This window comes from Schistocerca piceifrons, chromosome 2 (assembly GCF_021461385.2).
Source record: "Schistocerca piceifrons isolate TAMUIC-IGC-003096 chromosome 2, iqSchPice1.1, whole genome shotgun sequence".
Classification (NCBI taxonomy): domain Eukaryota; kingdom Metazoa; phylum Arthropoda; class Insecta; order Orthoptera; family Acrididae; genus Schistocerca; species Schistocerca piceifrons.
Genome location: NC_060139.1, coordinates 667372801 through 667391836, shown reverse-complemented (window position 1 = coordinate 667391836; position 19036 = coordinate 667372801). Strand labels below are relative to the sequence as shown.

At 43.1% G+C, this 19036-nt stretch overlaps 1 protein-coding gene across 1 annotated transcript in view; it reads right to left on the bottom strand.

Annotated features, from left to right (window-relative positions):
* LOC124775732 overlaps positions 1–19036 on the bottom strand; it is a 596716-nt gene that overhangs the window by 6527 nt on the left and 571153 nt on the right. The window contains exon 7 of the mRNA XM_047250560.1: positions 4899–5083. Coding sequence (XP_047106516.1) covers positions 4899–5083 — 185 coding nt within the window. The remainder of the gene's footprint in view (positions 1–4898; positions 5084–19036) is intronic.

Below are 19036 nucleotides of genomic sequence, written 5' to 3'. Positions count from 1 at the left end.
GAATGCCCGCCCTCCAAAAGGTGTCGTAAGCCTTCTCCAAATCAAAGAACACAGCCGCAGTCGGGCGCTTCCGCAAGAAGTTATTCATAATGAAGGTCGACAAGGTAACCAGATGGTCAACAGCAGAGCGGCGCCTACGAAATCCACATTGTACATTGGTAAGTAGGCGTCGAGACTCGAGCAGCCAAACCAAACGAGAGTTAACCATTCGCTCCATCACTTTACAGACACAGCTGGTAAGCGAGATGGGTCGATAACTGGAAGGCAAGTGCTTGTCCTTCCCCGGTTTAGGAATCAAGACAACAATAGACTCGTGCCAGCATGCGGGAACATGTCCCTCAGTCCAGATGCGATTGTAAGTACGAAGAAGAAAACCTTTACCCGCAGGAGAAAGGTTCTTCAGCATCTGAATATGAATAGAATCAGGCCCTGGAGCAGAGGACCGTGACCGGGCAAATGCGTTTTCGAGTTCCCGCATGGTGAATGGGGCATTATAACTTTCACGATTCGAGGAGCGGAAGTTAGGTGGCCTAGCCTCCTCTGCCTGTTTGCGGGGGAGGAAGGCAGGGTGGTAATGAGCGGAGCTCAAAACCTCTGCAAAAAAGCGGCCGAAGGCATTGGAGACATCCTCCGGGGCCACAAGGACGTCATTCGCGACCATCAAGCCAGAAACTGGTGAGTGGATCTTAGTGCCAGATAGCCGGCGCAGGCTACCCCAGACAACAGAAGAAGGAGTAGAACTGTTGAAGGTGATTGTGAAAGCAGCCCAGCTGGCTTTCTTGCTTTCTTTAATAAGACAATGACACTGTGCACGTAATTGTTTATAAGTGATACAATTCGCCACTGTAGGGTGGCGTTTAAAGGTGCGTAAAGCACGTCGACAAGCACGTAAAGCGTCTCTAGATGCTGCGGTCCACCAGGGGACCGGTACACGACGTGGAGAAGAAGTAGGGTGAGGGATGGAATATTCAGCAGCAGTGAGAATGACTTTCGTGAGGTGTGCGACCTGACTATTGCAGCTTGTGAAGGTTTGATCCTGAAAGGTCGCCCTGGAAGAGAAGAGCCCCCAGTCTGCTTTGGAGTTGTTCCAACTAGATGAGCATGGGGAGGGGTATGCTGCAGGAGATGGATAACACACGGGAAGTGGTCGCTCGAATATGTATCAGAAAGTGCATACCACTCAAACCGGCGTGCAAGTTGGGTAGTACATATAGAGAGGTCTAAATGGGAATAGGTGTGAGATGTGTCCGAAAGAAAAGTAGGGGCGCCAGTATTGAGGCAGACAAGATTGAGCTGGTTGAAAAGGTCTGCTAACAGGGAGCCCCTCGGGCAGGATGCCGGAGAGCCCCAAAGGGGATGGTGGGCATTGAAGTCTCCAGTTAACAAAAATGGGGCAGGTAGCTGAGCAATAAGCTGCATCATGTCTGGCCTGGTAACGGCAGATGACGATGGAGTGTAGACGGTACAAATGGAAAATGTAAAAGTGGGGAGAGTAATGTGGATGGCAACTGCCTGCAGGCCGGTGTGCAATGTGATGGGATCGTAGTAAATATCATCCCGGACCAGTAACATAACCCCTCCATGAGCCGGAATACCTACCACAGCGGGTAGGTCAAAACGCACAGAGGTGTAGTGTGCCAAGGCAATTTGATCGCATGGGCGTAGCTTCGTTTCCTGGAGGGTTACGACGAGCGGACGGTGCAAGCAGAGCAGCAACTTCAAGTCCTCTCAGTTGGAGCGAATGCTGCGAATATTCCAGTGAATAAGTGCCATCATAAGAAGAAAAGGAAGATGAAAGAAGGGGTCACCTCGAAGGCCACTGAGGGCCTGACTTCGAGCGAGCACTGCCGCCGCTATCAGTAGGTGGACAGTCATCGTCCATTGGGTCTATAGGTTCATCGGCCATCTTGGTAAGATGGCCGGGAGGGGGAGCTTCCTCCGCCGGTGAATGGCCAGATGTTCGGCTACCAGCGGTGCGGACAGGCGAAACGGATGACGGCCTGGGGCGGCAACCGCTGGGTGGCGCAGGAGAAGAAATGCGCCGTGGCGAAGAAGGAGAACTGTGCTTCCTATGAGCCTTCTTGGAAGGTCGTTTGGTGGAAGTACCGGTCGAAGGCTGGGAGGTCGAGGTACGTAGGAAGTCTGCACGGGACGGTTCCTTCTTGAAGGCCCGTGCATCTGACTTCTGGGTCTTCGTCTTAGCAGAAGCTGATGAAGGGGCTGGTGTCTGTGGGGTGATGGGAGGAAGAGGAGACGTCGACCGCACGATCTTAGCACTGGCTGAACGGACGACCGTGGTGCTGAAGGTCAGATCGCATGTCTGGATTGCCACCTCCCTGGTAGTCCGAGGAGAGGCGAGGACAGTACTGCATTTCCCCGCTGGGAGCAGCATGGGCTTCCTACTAGCCAATAGCTTGCGAGCAGCCGAGGTGCACACTTTCTCTTTGACCTGAATTTCTTGGATACAGTGTTCTTCCTTATAGACAGGACAGTCGCGGGAGGATGCGGCATGGTCACCCTGACAGTTCACACAACGAGGAGACGGAGGTGGACAGTCACCCTCATGGGCATCCCTGCCACAAGTGACACATTTAGCCACATTGGAACAAGACTGTCGAGTGTGATTGAAATGCTGACACTGGTAGCAGCGTGTAGGTGTCGGGACATAGGGGCGAACAGAAATAACCTCGTAGCCCGCCTTGATGCGCGATGGCAGCTTAACACTATCAAAGGTCAAGAAAAGTGTCCGGGTCGGTACAAGGTCATTGTTGACGTTTTTCATGACCCTATGGACAGCCGTCACGCCCTGCTCAGCGAGGAAAGATTGAATCTCCTCGTCAGTCAATCCGTCGAGGGATCTAGTATAGACCACACCACGAGACGAATTCAAAGTTCTGTGAGCCTCCACCCGGGCAGGGAACATGTACAGGAGTGTGGCCCGAAGCAGTTTTTGTGCCTGAAAGGCGCTCTCAGTTTCTAGTAATAAGGTACCGTTACGCAACCTGGTACAAGATTTGACAGATCCGGCTATGGCATCCACGCCCTTCTGGATAACGAAAGGGTTGACAGAGGAAAAATCCTTTCTGTCCTCAGATCGAGAAACGACGAGGAACTGTGGGGCAGGCGGTAGTACTTTTGTCACTGGTGGCTGGTCAAGTTTCCATTTTTGGGCAGAAGTCGAGAGAGATGGAGTGAAATCCATTGCGGAGGAATCCCCCATGATTGCCAGCGTCTCCGATGGCGCGCTCCTTCCTTGTGGGGACCCTCTCAGAGGGCACTCCCGCCTTAGGTGAATGTTTACACCTCAGGTCACACCTCCCGAGAAACAGACGGAGGGACCAATCGGCATGGTCAGAAGGTATCAGCTCAGGCAATCACCCCTCCCTGGGCCTGGCCTTTACCAGGGGGTACGTGCGTGCCTTACATGTCTACCCAGGGCAGGGAATTACGCGTTACCCCGTCACCGGCTACGTGTGCGAACGCATGGGTCGGCCTTCAGGCGCGCACAGGGAGGAAGGAAGAAGAGGAAAAAGAAGAGAGAGAGGACAGACTGTCTCAAACGCCGAGGCGGAGACCAGAGAAGGCAAGGAGAAGAAGGCAAGGAGAAGAAGGCAAGGAGAAGAAGGCAAGGAGAAGAAGGCAAGGAGAAGAAGGCAAGGAGAAGAAGGGAAGGAGAAGAAGGGAAGGAGAAGAAGGCAATGAGAAGGCAAGGAGAAGAAGGCAATGAGAAGGCAAGGAGAAGAAGGCAAGGAGAAGAAGGCAATGAGAAGAAGGCAATGAGAAGAAGGCAATGAGAAGGCAAGGAGAAGAAGGCAAGGGAAAGAGTAAGGATGACAGTGAGGTGGAGAAGAGCAAAGAAAGGAACCAACCAAAGGAAGGAAGAAACGAGAAGTGAAAAAGCAAAATGACCGCAAATAGAGGTCGTGGAACCGTCCGTCTCCGGATGCAGGCGCTAACTACCCCCTTGAGGGCGAGGGACTCCTTTTAGTCGCCTCTTACGACAGGCGAGAATACCTCGGGCCCATTCTAATTCCCGGACCAGCAGGGGGGATTAAATATGACCTGACCTCTCATAACACGTTGTGGGTGTAGAAAATGTGTCTCATTTCAAGAACTCTAGTCTTCACATTACCACATGTCTCAGTGACAGCTTTATATTAATTTTCATTTGTCATGCACTATTGGTCTTCCTGTATACATGAATGAAAATGAACTTTGCATCACAGGAGATGAAGTACTGGTGGAAGTAAAGCTGTGAGGATAGGTCATGAGTCATGCTTGGGTAGAGGCCCATGAAAGGCAAAGTTCCCAAGTTTGAGGGTCAGTAGGCATCATAACACACCGCAAATTCTTGCAATGAAGATATACAAAAACTGGTTTCATTCAGAGTTCAGTGTCACAAAAACAGATACATATAAATGCATTAAACACCAATGTTGTTGTTATTTAATCATCTTGCTGTACATACATCATTTATAACATCAAGAGTCATTTAAATACTTGATGATTATCCTGATGATCTGTAATGAACTGTTAGTATTGTGCCATAGCTAATTGATACAGCTTTAAATACTTCCATTTTATTGTTGCATTTTTAACATACAAATTATTTATCTCTTGACATTCAATGTTTTTTTAACATATTGAAAGGAAAGCTTGTAAAAGTTTTAAACTCACTCATCCAACAATAAATTTGTCTGGTTGGTGATAACCTTAAAGCTGGGTTCCCTGAACTCAGTCAATCAACTATGAGATCATCATCTTTCCCAGTTGTGACCCAAACTAGTGATTTACTCACCAACATACTTTGTAATGACCTCTCAAATTTATCTGGTTCTGTCTTAGAGCATACTGATTCCTGACACTCCTATACTATTACTGGCATTCTCTGTACACACCTGTATCGATACTGGTGGTGCCTCTCGGGCAGCAGTGTCTGCATATGATGATGTTGCTGCTGCTGTTGCTGCTGCTGTTGCTGCACCAGTCGCACCAGAAGAGGCTGGTACTGGGAAATGGCAGCTGGGGCAGGAGCAGGGGCTGGTGGCAGCTCCTGGAGGGGCACTGCATCTCCACTTAGGTCCTGGGAATAGTTTTTGGTTTATATATTACCTGCTACCAGAACAATACACCCTTTTTAGTCCTTTATCTTATTTTAAAAAATACTGATAATGTATTGGCAAGGTTTGTGTGAATTCCAGCAATTTACTAAAGAAATTTAAAACATATTACTGCAAATGGTTGATGAGTTCTGAGGTAGCTATTATAATTTAGTGACTGACAAGAATGAATATGACAACAGGAAAAACAAACATTCTGGGACAATACACAAGTATTCAGCATAATGAAAATTAGTATTACTGTTAACTGCCATTTGTGAGGGAAATGGTGAGCACAGGGTATTAAAAAAAAGAAGTTTGTTTTAGAGACAGTAAAAATCACTTTAGAAAATTGCAACTGGTGACATGGCTTTTAGTTCTTTGTTGGTTTTCCCCTTTACCTCCTTATACTGGTTTTCTCAGATAGCTGTTCAAATCATCTTTAGTTTCTTCAAAGCCAAGCATAATTCCATGAAACTCATTACCAGCTGGAAATTACTATGGAGTGGTCTTTGCAGGGTTCTGTACATTGAAAATGTCAGTGCCCAATCGTGCCTACCACAATAAACTACATAAGTTGACAATATTGTGTGTACACCACATTTGTTATTTAGCACATTGTTTCTCTCATTCTCAAAGATTTGTGAATGGGATTCAAAACCATATACTTTGCTGCCCAGTAAAGCCACCTGATAGTTCCTAAGTATTCTTCATTCAACACATTCACAATTTTTACCACAGAGGACTTGTTGGGCTATTAATATTATTTCCCTTATTTATATCACTGGCAAAATGCACAAACTGGGATGTTCAACCCGTCAGTATAGTCATTCTGATTTTCAGTTCTTGCATGCAGTATTCCAAGGAATCTTTCTGCAGCTTACGATGAACATACTACCTTAGAAAGAAAAGTAATTTCTAGTTGTCTACAGTCCAGTGTTAATACTACTTTGCTCTTTCTACTCCAACTCTATGGGCAGCAGTGAACAAAGGTTCCTTGCCTGCAACTATGCACCACTATGTGATAAAATTCCCTCTGGAATATTTTTTAACATGATGTGTAAGATGGTGTAGAAAACCTGTAGCAATTCATGCCACGTAGGAATGGAATCTCAAGCAATGAACCTTAACTACTGACATTCCACTTTATTGTAATATTAGAGTAACAGTTTCTGTGTGAGGTTCCGTCGGAATTTTTGTCACTGCCTGCAAAATCCTGTGATATGACAATGCATTTATATTGGAGGTTTATTTACATTGAGCATACTTAACGCCATCTTGTATGTCACATTCGTGTTTTAACCCATGGTAAACATGATGAGCAAGAATGGTAGTCATCGCTATGAACACTAATGTATGCCCTCTATGGAACAGTTATCTGTTCAATGCCAAGGCAGATTCTAAAGTAACTGTCAGCTATGACATGTCAGTTGTTTTGCTAAAACTGAATGCCTTTCTGTTGACTTTAATAATGTCATATTCAGAAACCCCCCATGAACCATGGACCTTGCCGTTGGTGGGGAGGCTTGCGTGCCTCAGCGATACAGATGGCCGTACCGCAGGTGCAACCACAACAGAGGGGTATCTGTTGAGAGGCCAGACAAACATGTGGCTCCTGAAGAGGGGCAACAGCCTTTTCAGTAGTTGCAGGGGCAACAGTCTGGATGATTGACTGATCTGGCCATGTAACATTAACCAAAACGGCCTTGCTGTGCTGGTACTGCGAACGGCTGAAAGCAAGGGGAAACTACAGCCGTAATTTTTCCCGAGGACATGCAGCTTTACTGTATGATTAAATGATGATGGCGTCCTCTTGGGTAAAATATTCCGGAGGTAAAATAGTCCCCCATTCGGATCTACAGGCGGGGACTACTCAAGAGGACGTCGTTATCAGGAGAAAGAAAACTGGCGTTCTACGGATTGGAGCGTGGAATGTCAGATCCCTTAATCGGGCAGGTAGGTCAGAAAATTTAAAAAGGGAAATGGATAGGTTAAAGTTAGATATAGTGGGAATTAGTGAAGTTCGGTGGCAGGAGGAACAAGACTTTTGGTCAGGTGATTACAGGGTCATAAATACAAAATCAAATAGGGGTAATGCAGGAGTAGGTTTAATAATGAATAAAAAAATAGGAGTGCGGGTTAGCTACTACAAACAGCATAGTGAACGCATTATTGTGGCCAAGATAGACACAAAGCCCATGCCTACTACAGCAGTACAAGTTTATATGCCAACTAGCTCTGCAGATGATGAAGAAATAGATGAAATGTATGACGAGATAAAAGAAATTATTCAGGTAGTGAAGGGAGACGAAAATTTAATAGTCATGGGTGACTGTAATTCGTCAGTAGGAAAAGGGAGAGAAGGAAACATAGTAGATGAATATGGATTGGGGGGAAGAAATTAAAGAGGAAGCCACCTTGTAGAATTTTGCACAGAGCATAACTTAATCATAGCTAACACTTGGTTCAAGAAACATAAAAGAAGGTTGTATACCTGGAAGAATCCTGGAGATACTAAAAGGTATCAGATAGATTATATAATGGTAAGACAGAGATTTAGGAACCAGGTTTCAAATTGTAAGACATTTCCAGGGGCAGATGTGGATTCTGACCACAATCTATTGGTTATGAACTGCAGATTGAAACTGAAGAAACTGCAAAAAGGTGGGAATCTAAGGAGATGGGACCTGGATAAACTGAAAGAACCAGAGGTTGTAGAGAGTTTCAGGGAGAGCATAAGGGAACAATTGACAGGAATGGGGGAAAGAAATACAGTAGAAGAGGAATGGGTAGCTATGAGAGATGAAGTAGTGAAGGCAGCAGACGATCAAGTAGGTAAAAAGGCGAGGGCTAATAGAAATCCTTGGGTAACAGAAGATATATTGAATTTAATTGATGAAAGGAGAAAATATAAAAATGCAGTAAATGAAGCAGGCAAAAAGGAATACAAACGTCTCAAAAATGAGATCGACAGGAAGTGCAAAATGGCTAAGCAGGGATGGCTAGAGGACAAATGTAAGGATGTAGAGGCTTGTCTCACTAGGGGGTAAGATAGATACTGCCAACAGGAAAATTAAAGAGACCTTTGGAGAGAAGAGAACCACTTGTATGAATATCAAGAGCTCAGATGGCAACCCAGTTCTAAGCAAAGAAGGGAAGGCAGAAAGGTGGAAGGAGTATATAGAGGGTTTATACAAGGGCGATGTACTTGAGGACAATATTATGGAAATGGAAGAGGATGTAGATGAAGACGAAATGGGAGATAAGATACTGTGTGAAGAGTTTGACAGAGCACTGAAAGACCTGAGTCGAAACAAGGCCCCGGGAGTAGACAATATCCCATTAGAACTACTGACAGCCTTGGGAGAGCCAGTCCTGACAAAACTCTACCATCTGGTGAGTAAGATGTATGAGACAGGCGAAATACCCTCAGACTTCAAGAAGAATATAATAATTCCAATCCCAAAGAAAGCAGGTGTTGACAGATGTGAAAATTACCGAACAATCAGTTTAATAAGTCACAGCTGCAAAATACTAACGTGAATTCTTTACAGACGAATGGTAAAACTGGTAGAAGCGGACCTCGGGGAAGATCAGTTTGGATTCCGTAGAAATGTTGGAACATGTGAGGCAATACTAACCTTACGACTTATCTTAGAAGAAAGATTAAGAAAAGGCAAACCTACGTTTCTAGCATTTGTAGACTTAGAGAAAGCTTTTGACAATGTTAACTGGAATACTCTTTTTCAAATTCTGAAGGTGGCAGGGGTAAAATACAGGGAGCGAAAGGCTATTTACAATTTGTACAGAAACCAGATGGTGGTTATAAGAGTTGAGGGGCACGAAAGGGAAGCAGTGGTTGGGAAGGGAGTGAGACAGGGTTGTAGCCTATCCCCGGTGTTATTCAATCTGTATATTGAGCAAACAGTGAAGGAAACAAAAGAAAAATTTGGAGTAGGTATTAAAATCCATGGAGAAGAAATAAAAACTTTGAGGTTCGCCAATGACATTGTAATTCTGTCAGAGACAGCAAAGGACTTGGAAGAGCAGTTGAACGGAATGGACAGTGTCTTGAAAGGAGGATATAAGATGAACATCAACAAAAGCATAACAAGGATAATGGAATGTAATCGAATTAAGTCGGGTGATGCTGAGGGAATTAGAATAGGAAATGAGACACTTAAAGTAGTAAAGGAGTTTTGCTATTTGGGAAGCAAAATAACTGATGATGGTCGAAGTAGAGAGGATATAAAATGTGGACTGGCAATGGCAAGGATAGCGTTTCGGGAGAAGAGAAATTTGTTAACATCGATTATAGATTTTAAGTGTCAGGAAGTCATTTCTGAAAGTATTTGTGTGGAGTGTAGCCATGTATGGAAGTGAAACATGGACGATAAATAGTTTGGACAAGAAGAGAATAGAAGCTTTCGAAGTGTGGTGCTACAGAAGAATGCTGAAGATTAGATGGGTAGATCACATAACTAATGAGGAGGTATTGAATAGAATTGGGGATGAAAGAAATTTGTGGCACAACTTGACTAGAAGAAGGGATTATTTGGTAGGACGTGTTCTGAGGCATCAAGGGATCACCAATTTAGTATTGGAGGGCAGTGTGCAGGGTAAAAATTGTAGAGGGAGACCAAGAGATGAATACACTAAGCAGATTCAGAAGGATGTAGGCTGCAGTAGGTACTGGGAGATGAAGAAGCTTGCACAGGATAGAGTAGCATGGAGAGCTGCATCAAACCAGTCTCAGGACTGAGGACTACAGCAACAACAACAACAACAACAACAACAACAACAACAACAACAACAACAACAACAACAGATAAAGTTTATGTATTACTTGAGCTATATACAACCTGGGCACAAGGGAAGGCCTATTCAAGTACTGTCTTTCAATGGGGAAAAAAACTCATGGTCCTACTTTCAGGAGACAATCCCCACACAGAAAAAGTAGGTACAAGTATATTATATGGACTTGGGTTGGGAAGCACTCGTCCATTGATCATGGAAAAGTCACTCTTACATGAAATGTTGAAAGAACCTTCTGAATTATCCCTGGAGTACTGCTTGTGGTTTTGCAGTGTTCCAAAATGCAGGTTTGAAGACTTACTGCATCATGTACTGGGGTTTGATAAGGAGCTTTCAAATGTTCCATAAATGAAAGTGCTGGGGGTTTATGTCCTGACAAAGGATATGGAGTGCAAAGAATCAGTCTGCCTGTTCCTCACAGCACCTGATATTTAGAAGCTGACAGGCATTAACAGTGAAACTAGTGGGAGCTTATCATGCATGAAATGTGCATTTCCTTACATTGATAAAGGCACATCTTCTAGTAGATCAAGTGACCTGTGGCATACTCTCTAAGAAATCATTGTAAGTTTATCTATTGAGCCTAGGTGGAAGAACATTAGGCCCTGGCAAACAGTTATCACCAATGTTGACTGAAACATTGAAAGAGACTCTTTGTTGATAACATATTTCAACTGTTGCATAAAAATTCATATCATCCCATAGATGATAACAATCTGGTCACAGAGAAACAATGCTTCATCTGTGAACAGCTAGTTGCACTAACATAAGAGTCAAAACACTGATGCAGAAGTGTACCCATCCAGGAAAATAAGCTGTTGACAGCATCTGCATATGCTGTAAATGACATGGCTCAGCAGATTGTCATGTAAAATGCAGTCAAGAAGTCACCATTACTTGTTGCAGCTACATATCTTATGCTGAAACTAAGGACATCATCAACTACATGAAGCATTTCCTCCTTCAGCCGGGATATCCTTGTTGTCCTAAGCCTCCCGCGATCAGAAGTATCAGGTTTAAATGCTCCTAAAATGATCAGTTGCTTCCGACATTTTCCTATAGAAGCACCATCATTATGGAAATTTCTCCCCATACACACGTTGAGCAACACAGCTATTGCCATTTGGTAATCCACACATCCAATGAGCATCTGCTAACTCTATTTGTTTACACTCTATTTCACTGCGCCAGAAGCAAAATCTGTGATGAACACTAACAAATAGTCACAGCCAAGTTCTTTATCACTATTTAAACTATTTATGCTACATGTGAATCGGAAAATTATGTGAGTCACTTCTCAACATTATCTTTTGTGAAATGGAACACACAGCAGTAGCAACAAACCTAATATTTACAGTGCAACTAAACATAATTAGGAGGGTAGTTTGAACAGATCATACAAGAACGTGCGTCACAAGGTATGCTGGTGCATTCCATTCCATGTTTCCCACGGTTAATATGCTGTGAGGACTTGTGAATATGAGTTCTAACATGGAAATAAAGTGTTTCCTGACCTACATCCATTCAACACATTTTCTTTATCTGCGTGTCCTGAAATTTTGGCTGTATCTTTTGTTACAACTTATTTTTTTGCACATTTGCAACTAATGTATGTAAAAGAAATGTGAATGCAATCAGGCACAGTCAAAATTAAACAATGCTATGTAACAGTGACTGTCTCTAATGCCACCTGACAAGTTTCTTCTTGTACGAAGTTTTTACCGACTTGTTTTGTGGAATGTTAGGACAATACAGTAAAAGTATTCTGATAGCACTGTATCCTACAATAAATGTATTTAATGGTATTCATTACTTTTTGAGAGGAAGACATGCAATAACCCATACCCATGTTACATCTACACTGATAAGAAATGCGTACACAAGTAATATTGCATGCAAGGACACAATAAAGAACAGATGATTAGCAAGGTGGCTAGACTATAACCAGGTATAATTTGGGGGAGTTCTGCATAAAACAGGGTCCTCACTTAAATTTCCCCATAATATGCATTTCAGTGAATGACTGACATATTTTACATGTATGGCATTAAGGAATAAGCTAACCATGCCAGGACTGTATGTTCAATTCAGTGAGGAAGATTACAGCTGCCACCATTTGCCTTCAGTGTTTGCTTCTCAGATGTCCTCCCACCAGAGTGCAACAACACCTAGCTCTTCAGAGTTATATATTATTTGTATGTACTCTCAGTCTCTAGCTATGGAATCATTTGTTTGGGGTAAAGTGTTCAGCACATGGCCAAAATGTTCAGACTACAAAAAGTTGCTTAAGAATAATAGATAGATCAGTAATTGGGATCATTGTAAAAAAGCTACAATATAATTCTAAAACATAATGCTTGTTCCTGGAAAGTTTTAGTCCCAAGAACTGTGATGGAAAATACTAACTTCCTTTCATCTTCCCAAGCTTAAAATCACTAGATATGCTGACTCAGTTTAGGCAAATGAGGTACATCAAATGCAATTGAGAGGTAATTGTATCATCATGCTCTTGATACCTAACAGAAGGGTTTATGCTCACAGCACATTAAATGCATGCAATGACTCATTATGAGTTGTGAAGAAACAGTGTTACTTCAGATAGCTGTCAGCCAAACCAACCCAACCCAACCAAACCCTACCCAACCCAAAGACAAGGTATCATCTGGTGCAGTCACAGACCTGATGTAACAAAAGTGTGACATATGTAACCAAGCCACTTATTCCTGCAGCATCACACAAGAGTGCACACAGGCTTTCTAAGTTACACTGTCATTAGGGTGACATCAGGACATGTGGGTAACTGCTACAAAGTTATATTGGCAAAAATCTTTAATCAGTAATCACCATTGAGCACTGAGATAATTGTGTCTTCTATGCTTTTGTAAAAGCTTCTCATGTCCATGTTCTTGGATGAAATATGGGTATCCTATGTTTTTATCATCACTCCTTCATTTACATTAGATAACAATGATAGTAATACATGAACATGCAATGAGTTTTGCCAATTTTCGTAATATTTATCCTCAGATGTTAACGACCATCAAAATCTGCCCTTTGGCAAATTCTCTTGTATCATTATAAAATAACTTATTACAGCAAGATCACCTAATTACCACAATATAATATAGTTTAATCACAACGGCAAAGAACTGATAATTAAGGACTCAGTTAAAATTATTGGAGTCACGATAGATGAAAATTTACCATGAACTGATCACAACACGGATTGCTTAGTAACACAGTTAAATGGTTTTGTTTATGCAATGAGAGTTCTAAACAATGTAACTGATTTAGCTATTACCATCAAGTGCAGAAGACGGAATACCGAATATGAAGGAGGAAGTAAATTGGTAAACTAGACTCGCAATAGAACTGCCATCTGTTTACGAGATGAATAATGCAGGACCAACAAGCCCAGTAGTTCATAATTTGAATTAGTTATTTACATGTAAAAGGGAACAACATTATAGAAAATGTGCATGAAAAGTGTTAAGAGTAAGGTATGAGTTGTAAAGGAACATTTTGAAATGGGCAATATACAACCACAGTAGAAGTGGTAACTGGGAGCCAGCAGCTTAAAGCTGATACATAAAACTGTAAAACTGAATAAATTTTTCAAATTTTTCATCTTTTCCATGGGTGGCACACAAACATTAACTTATTGTGGACACACAAGGCGATGTGGAAAAAAAAAAAAAAAAAAAAAAAAAAAAAAAAAAAAAAAAAAAAAAAAAAAAAAACAAACTTGCTATTGACTAAAATGGAAGGTAGCTAAACCTTAAAGTCCTCTCTGTCAAAAAGCCCTGTATCATTTAATAGTTAGCAGCAACAACAATAGACGGACACACTGAAAATATGAGTAATACAGCAATGTAATGAAATCACTAATCAATAGCTGGGCATAATGAGAAGTAATCAAAACCCTGAATGAGATTTTCACTCTGCAGCGGAGTGTGCGCTGATATGAAACTTCCTGGCAGATTAAAACTGTGTGCACGACCGAGACTCGAACTCGGGACCTTTGCCTTTCGCGGGCAAGTGCTCTACCAACTGAGCTACCGAAGCACGACTCACGCCCGGTACTCACAGCTAACTCACAGCTAATCAATAGCTGGTAACTCAACAAAGCTTACAGAAGACAATTAAATTTTATGTCATGAATGACCGACAAATTTTAATTTAGAAAGGGGGCACAATGGCACACAATAATTTGAGGCAGTCATATGTTAAAGACTAAAGATATGCAAACTTCTATACTTTACAGGTGTATCAAACAATCTCTCTCTCTCTCACACACACACACACACACACACACACACACACACACACACACACACACACACACACAGGGGGGGAGCTGGACAGACAGAGGGTAGAGCACCTAGATGCAGTCAGGAGGTTAGATGGAGGGCAAGTGGGGGTGGGGAGGATGGTGGCAGAAAAGGAAAGAAGTAAAAAGACTATCTGTGCATTGGAAAAACAGAGAGCTGTGTATTGCTGGAATGGGAACAGGATAATGACTAATAAAGGGTGAGGCCAGGAGGATTATGGAAACACAGAATATATTGCAGGGAGAGTTCCCACCTTTGCAGTTCAGAAAATCTGGTGTTCGTGGGAAGGATCCAGTGTCACAGGCTGTAAAGCTTTAAATGAAGAAACTCGTGTTGGGTGATGTGCTCAGCAGTGGGGTGGTCCAGCTGTTTCTTGACCACAGTTCATTGCTGTTCATGTGGACAGACAGCTTGTTGTTTGTCACGCTCATGTAGAATGCACCACAGTGGTTGCAACTTAGCTTGTAGATAGCGTGACTGGTTTCACAGTTAGCTCTGCCTTTGATGGGATTGGTGATGTTTGCGACCAGAATGAAGTAGGTTGTGATGGAAAGATATATGGGACAGGCCTTGCATCTAGATCTATTACAGGGATATGAGCCATGAGAAGAAAGGTGTTGGGAGCAGGGGTTGTGTAGAGATGGATGAGAATATTGTGTAGGTTTGGTTGGCAGTTGAACAACACTGTCGGAGGGGAGGGAAGGATAGTGGGTAGGATATTCCTCATTTCAGGGCCTAATGAGAAGTAATCAAAACCCTGAATGAGATTTTCACTCTGCAGCGGAGTGTGCGCTGATATGAAACTTCCTGGCAGATTAAAACTGTGTGCACGACCGAGACTCGAACTCGGGACCTTTGCCTTTCGCGGGCAAGTGCTCTACCAACTGAGCTACCGAAGCACGACTCACGCCCGGTACTCACAGCTTTACTTCTGCCAGTACATCTCCTACCTTCCAAAGTTTACAGAAGCTCTCCTGCGAACCTTGCAGAACTAGCACTCCTGAAAGAAGGTGCTGGTCTACAAGAGCAGAGATTCTCTCAGTGGGGGGCACAGTAACTGACCACAATGGGGCAGCCTGGGTAGTTGGATTCATAGAATTCAGGAAGCATGCTGGATTTCTGGAATGGGGTCACTTTGGCAGGGTTTTTAGGAGAACAAATCTGACAGATGGCAGAGTCCTTCTGCCAGGTAATCCTTGTGTTTTGAAACAGTAATGGAGCCTTTGTCAGCACGTAGGATTATAAGGTTTGGATCAGTTTTTAGGTGGTGGAATGTGGTTCTTTCTGCAGACGTAGGGTTAGTTTGCATGTTGAGGGATTTGAGGAATGATTGTGAGGCAAGGTTCAAGGTTAAGAAATTCTGGAAAGTTAACAGGGTATGATTTGGGAGCAGTGGAGGTGGATCACAGTTGGATGGAGGATTGAAATGAGTCAGGCTAGGTTCAACAGTGGTCTTTGGCTGAGTGTGTTGGTACAGTTGGCAGTGAAAAAGTGCTTCCATTATAGATACTGGGAGAAGGAGAGAAAGTCTGGAACAAGTACTGTGTGGCTGAATTTGGGAATGGGGCTAAAGGTGAGACCTTTGGAAAGGACTGATATGTCTGTGTGGCTAAGGCTTTTGGAGTCCCTTCATGCCTCAGTACCAGCAAGGATTGCAACAACTGAATAACATTCTCTGCCATGGTTTCAACTACCTCTCATTGTGCCCTGAAATGAGAAATGTCCTGCCCAGTATCCTTCCCACCTGCTCCCACGATGGTATTCAGCCGTCCAATGAACCCACACAACATATTCATTTATCCCTACACAATCCCTGCTCCCAACTCCTTACCTCATGGCTCATACCCCTGTAATAGACAGATGCAAGACCTGTTCCATACATCGTGCCACTTCCACCTACTCTACTCCGGTCATGATCACCACCTATCCCATCAAACGCAGGGCTATCTGTGAAACCAGTCGTGTGATCTACAAGCTAAGCTGCAACCACTGTGCTGCATTCTACATGGGCATGACAAACAACAAGCTGTGTCCGCACGAATAGTCACCAGCAAACTATGGCCAAGAAAAAGTGGGACCGCCCCGTTGCTGAGAATGCCACCCAACAAGATATTCTTCATTTCAGTTACTGCTTCACAGCTTGTGCATTCTGGATCCTTCCCACGAACACCAGATTTTGTGAATTGCACAGGTGAGAAGTTCCCTGCAGTATATCCTATATTCCAATAACCCTCCTGGCCTCGAGCACCATTAGTCTTTCTCCTTACTCATCTAGCCCCTTCCCTGTTGCCATTCCAGCACTACACAGTCCTCCATTGTGGCATCTCACCCACAGTCTTTTTACTTAATTTTTATCACTGCCCCCCCCCTACCTCCTCCTCCATCTAACCTCCTGACTGCATCTCACTGCCCTACCCTCCCTCCACCTCCATCCCTGTATTCTCCCACATGCAGCACTTTACCATCATACACTGCAACCCTGCTATCCCTCTCCCTTTCCACCCCAACCTCCTCCTTAACGCCACTGGGTCCCTGTATTCTCCCACATGCAGCACTTTACCATCATACACTGCAACCCTGCTATCCCTCTCCCTTTCCACCCCAACCTCCTCCTTAACGCCACTGCCCAGTTGCTTCTCCATCATGCACTGCTGCTCACAGTCTGCCCTCAGCAGCCAGATACTGTGGTCATAGGTGTGCGAATTGTATTTGTGTGAGTGAGAGTTGTCTATTTCTGGGGAAGCTCACTTTCCGACAGTCTTTTTTGTTGTGTCTATCTGCGACCTAGCATCTAAATTTTACAGCCATGCAAGATGTAAACTGAGTGGACCTTGAAGGCCTCACTATGGCAAATGGGAATACACCTTTTTGTAGCTAACTCTAATTAAGGGCCACCAAAGGAATTGTGAAAAGATTGACCCAGATAGGAAGAACACATGCATAACATACAAAATCAGAAACAAAAAGGGGAAAGCATTAAGGTTGGATGCGGATTTAAAAAAAAATTATTCTACAGGGTTGCATGCTTAATCAAAGTTTGTTCATTCAAAATGCAAGACAGATTATGGTTAACAATCCAGATGATTTTGATACGTATGTGTAAAATGCTACAATGTCTGTTTCTATCTGAAATGGAATAATTATGGTCTTTCAGGAGATTGGTGAGGGATGCTTTGGAATTGCGAAGGTCCTAATGCTCTCTGAAATATATGCTAAAGGAGTGGTCAAAAAAATGGCTCTGAGCACTATGGAACTTAACTTCTGAGGTCATCAGTCCCCTAGACTTAGAACTACTTAAACCTAATTAACCTAAGGACAGCACACACATCCATGCCCGAGGCAGGATTCGAACAGGCGACCGTAGCGATCACGCGGTTCCAGACTGAAGCACCTAGAACCGCTCGGCCAAGGAGTGGTCAGTTTGGTCTATGTAGGCAAAAGTACACTCACTATACTGGATGCAATAGACTGCACATAGCGATTGTCTTCTCCAGTTTTGTGGTGCTTCAATATCTCATCAAGTATACCACCTACGTATTGGATTGTGTAAAACATTTTTAAGGTTATTATTACTTGTAGATGAAAGGGTAATCTGGTACTGATTGCTAGATGTGACTTTCAATTGCGTCTGCTGGAGAAGAACATCAACAACATTGAGCCGGTAGCCAGTACCATGTGCTGTAAATTTAATCACATTCAGCTCATGCTGGTAGTTTTGTTTAGAGAAAGAGGCTCTAGTCATGCAGAGTAGCATTGGATGGAGAGGAGCCATTTGATGCTGCTTTGGATGAAATGAAGAGCAGTGAATAACAGAACTAGTCATCATTAGTTCCCTGAATATATTAAAATGAACTTTACTGTCCTGTAACATAATAACCAAATCCAAAAACGATGGTCTAAAGCCAGAGTGGTATTCTACCATACACTGAATCTTGGGCTACATTTTGTTAAAAATCTTGTTGAAAAAATTGCAGCTGGGCATCAGTGCCACTATACGAAGGTACAATATCACTGACTTATCTGTTTCAACATGCTAACTTTTGAAGGGGGTTGGGAGTGGGTTGTAAAAAGCTGATGTTCAATGTTATTGATGTAAATGTTAGCTAGTATACTAACAATGGGAGATCCCATAACTAAATCATCAGTTTGTCCATATACCATGTCTCTGAAGGCAAAGTAGTTATGGACCAAAACAACTGCAAGCAAACAAAGGAGTTCAGTAATTTTTTGTGAATCTACATGACAGTATTGCCGTAAGTTGGATTTATTGATGGGAATCCCCTCCTTAATGGGGATACTCATGTACTTGCTTATGATGTCCAGTGTGAGCTGGCTGTTATTAAAATTATAGCACATGCTAATGGTTATCAGTTTAACATTGTACTCTTTAATACTTTTCTGGTCCCGCATTATTCTTCCCATCAACAGACGGCAGTTCTATTGCCAATATAGTTTACCAGTACACTTTCTCCTTCATGTTTGGTACTTCATGTTCTGCACTTGCTGTCTGTACACTGCATCCTACAGTATACTCTCAGTTGTGGCACTGGGGGTCACAGTGCAAAATGTAAGCATCTTGGTGTTCATTCCATACTTCTTTACCAAAACAGTCATCTATTGTATTGTCTGGTGTTGCTTTGACATGGACTTACATTTTACACCACCTAGCCTGAAAGCTGTTTTCTAAAATGTTTTACAGTACTACTTCCTCCCCTCTTGTGCACTAGAGCATGTAAAAATTATTAGCTTCAGTCTCCTGTTTATTTTCAGTATCACACCTGATGATGGACG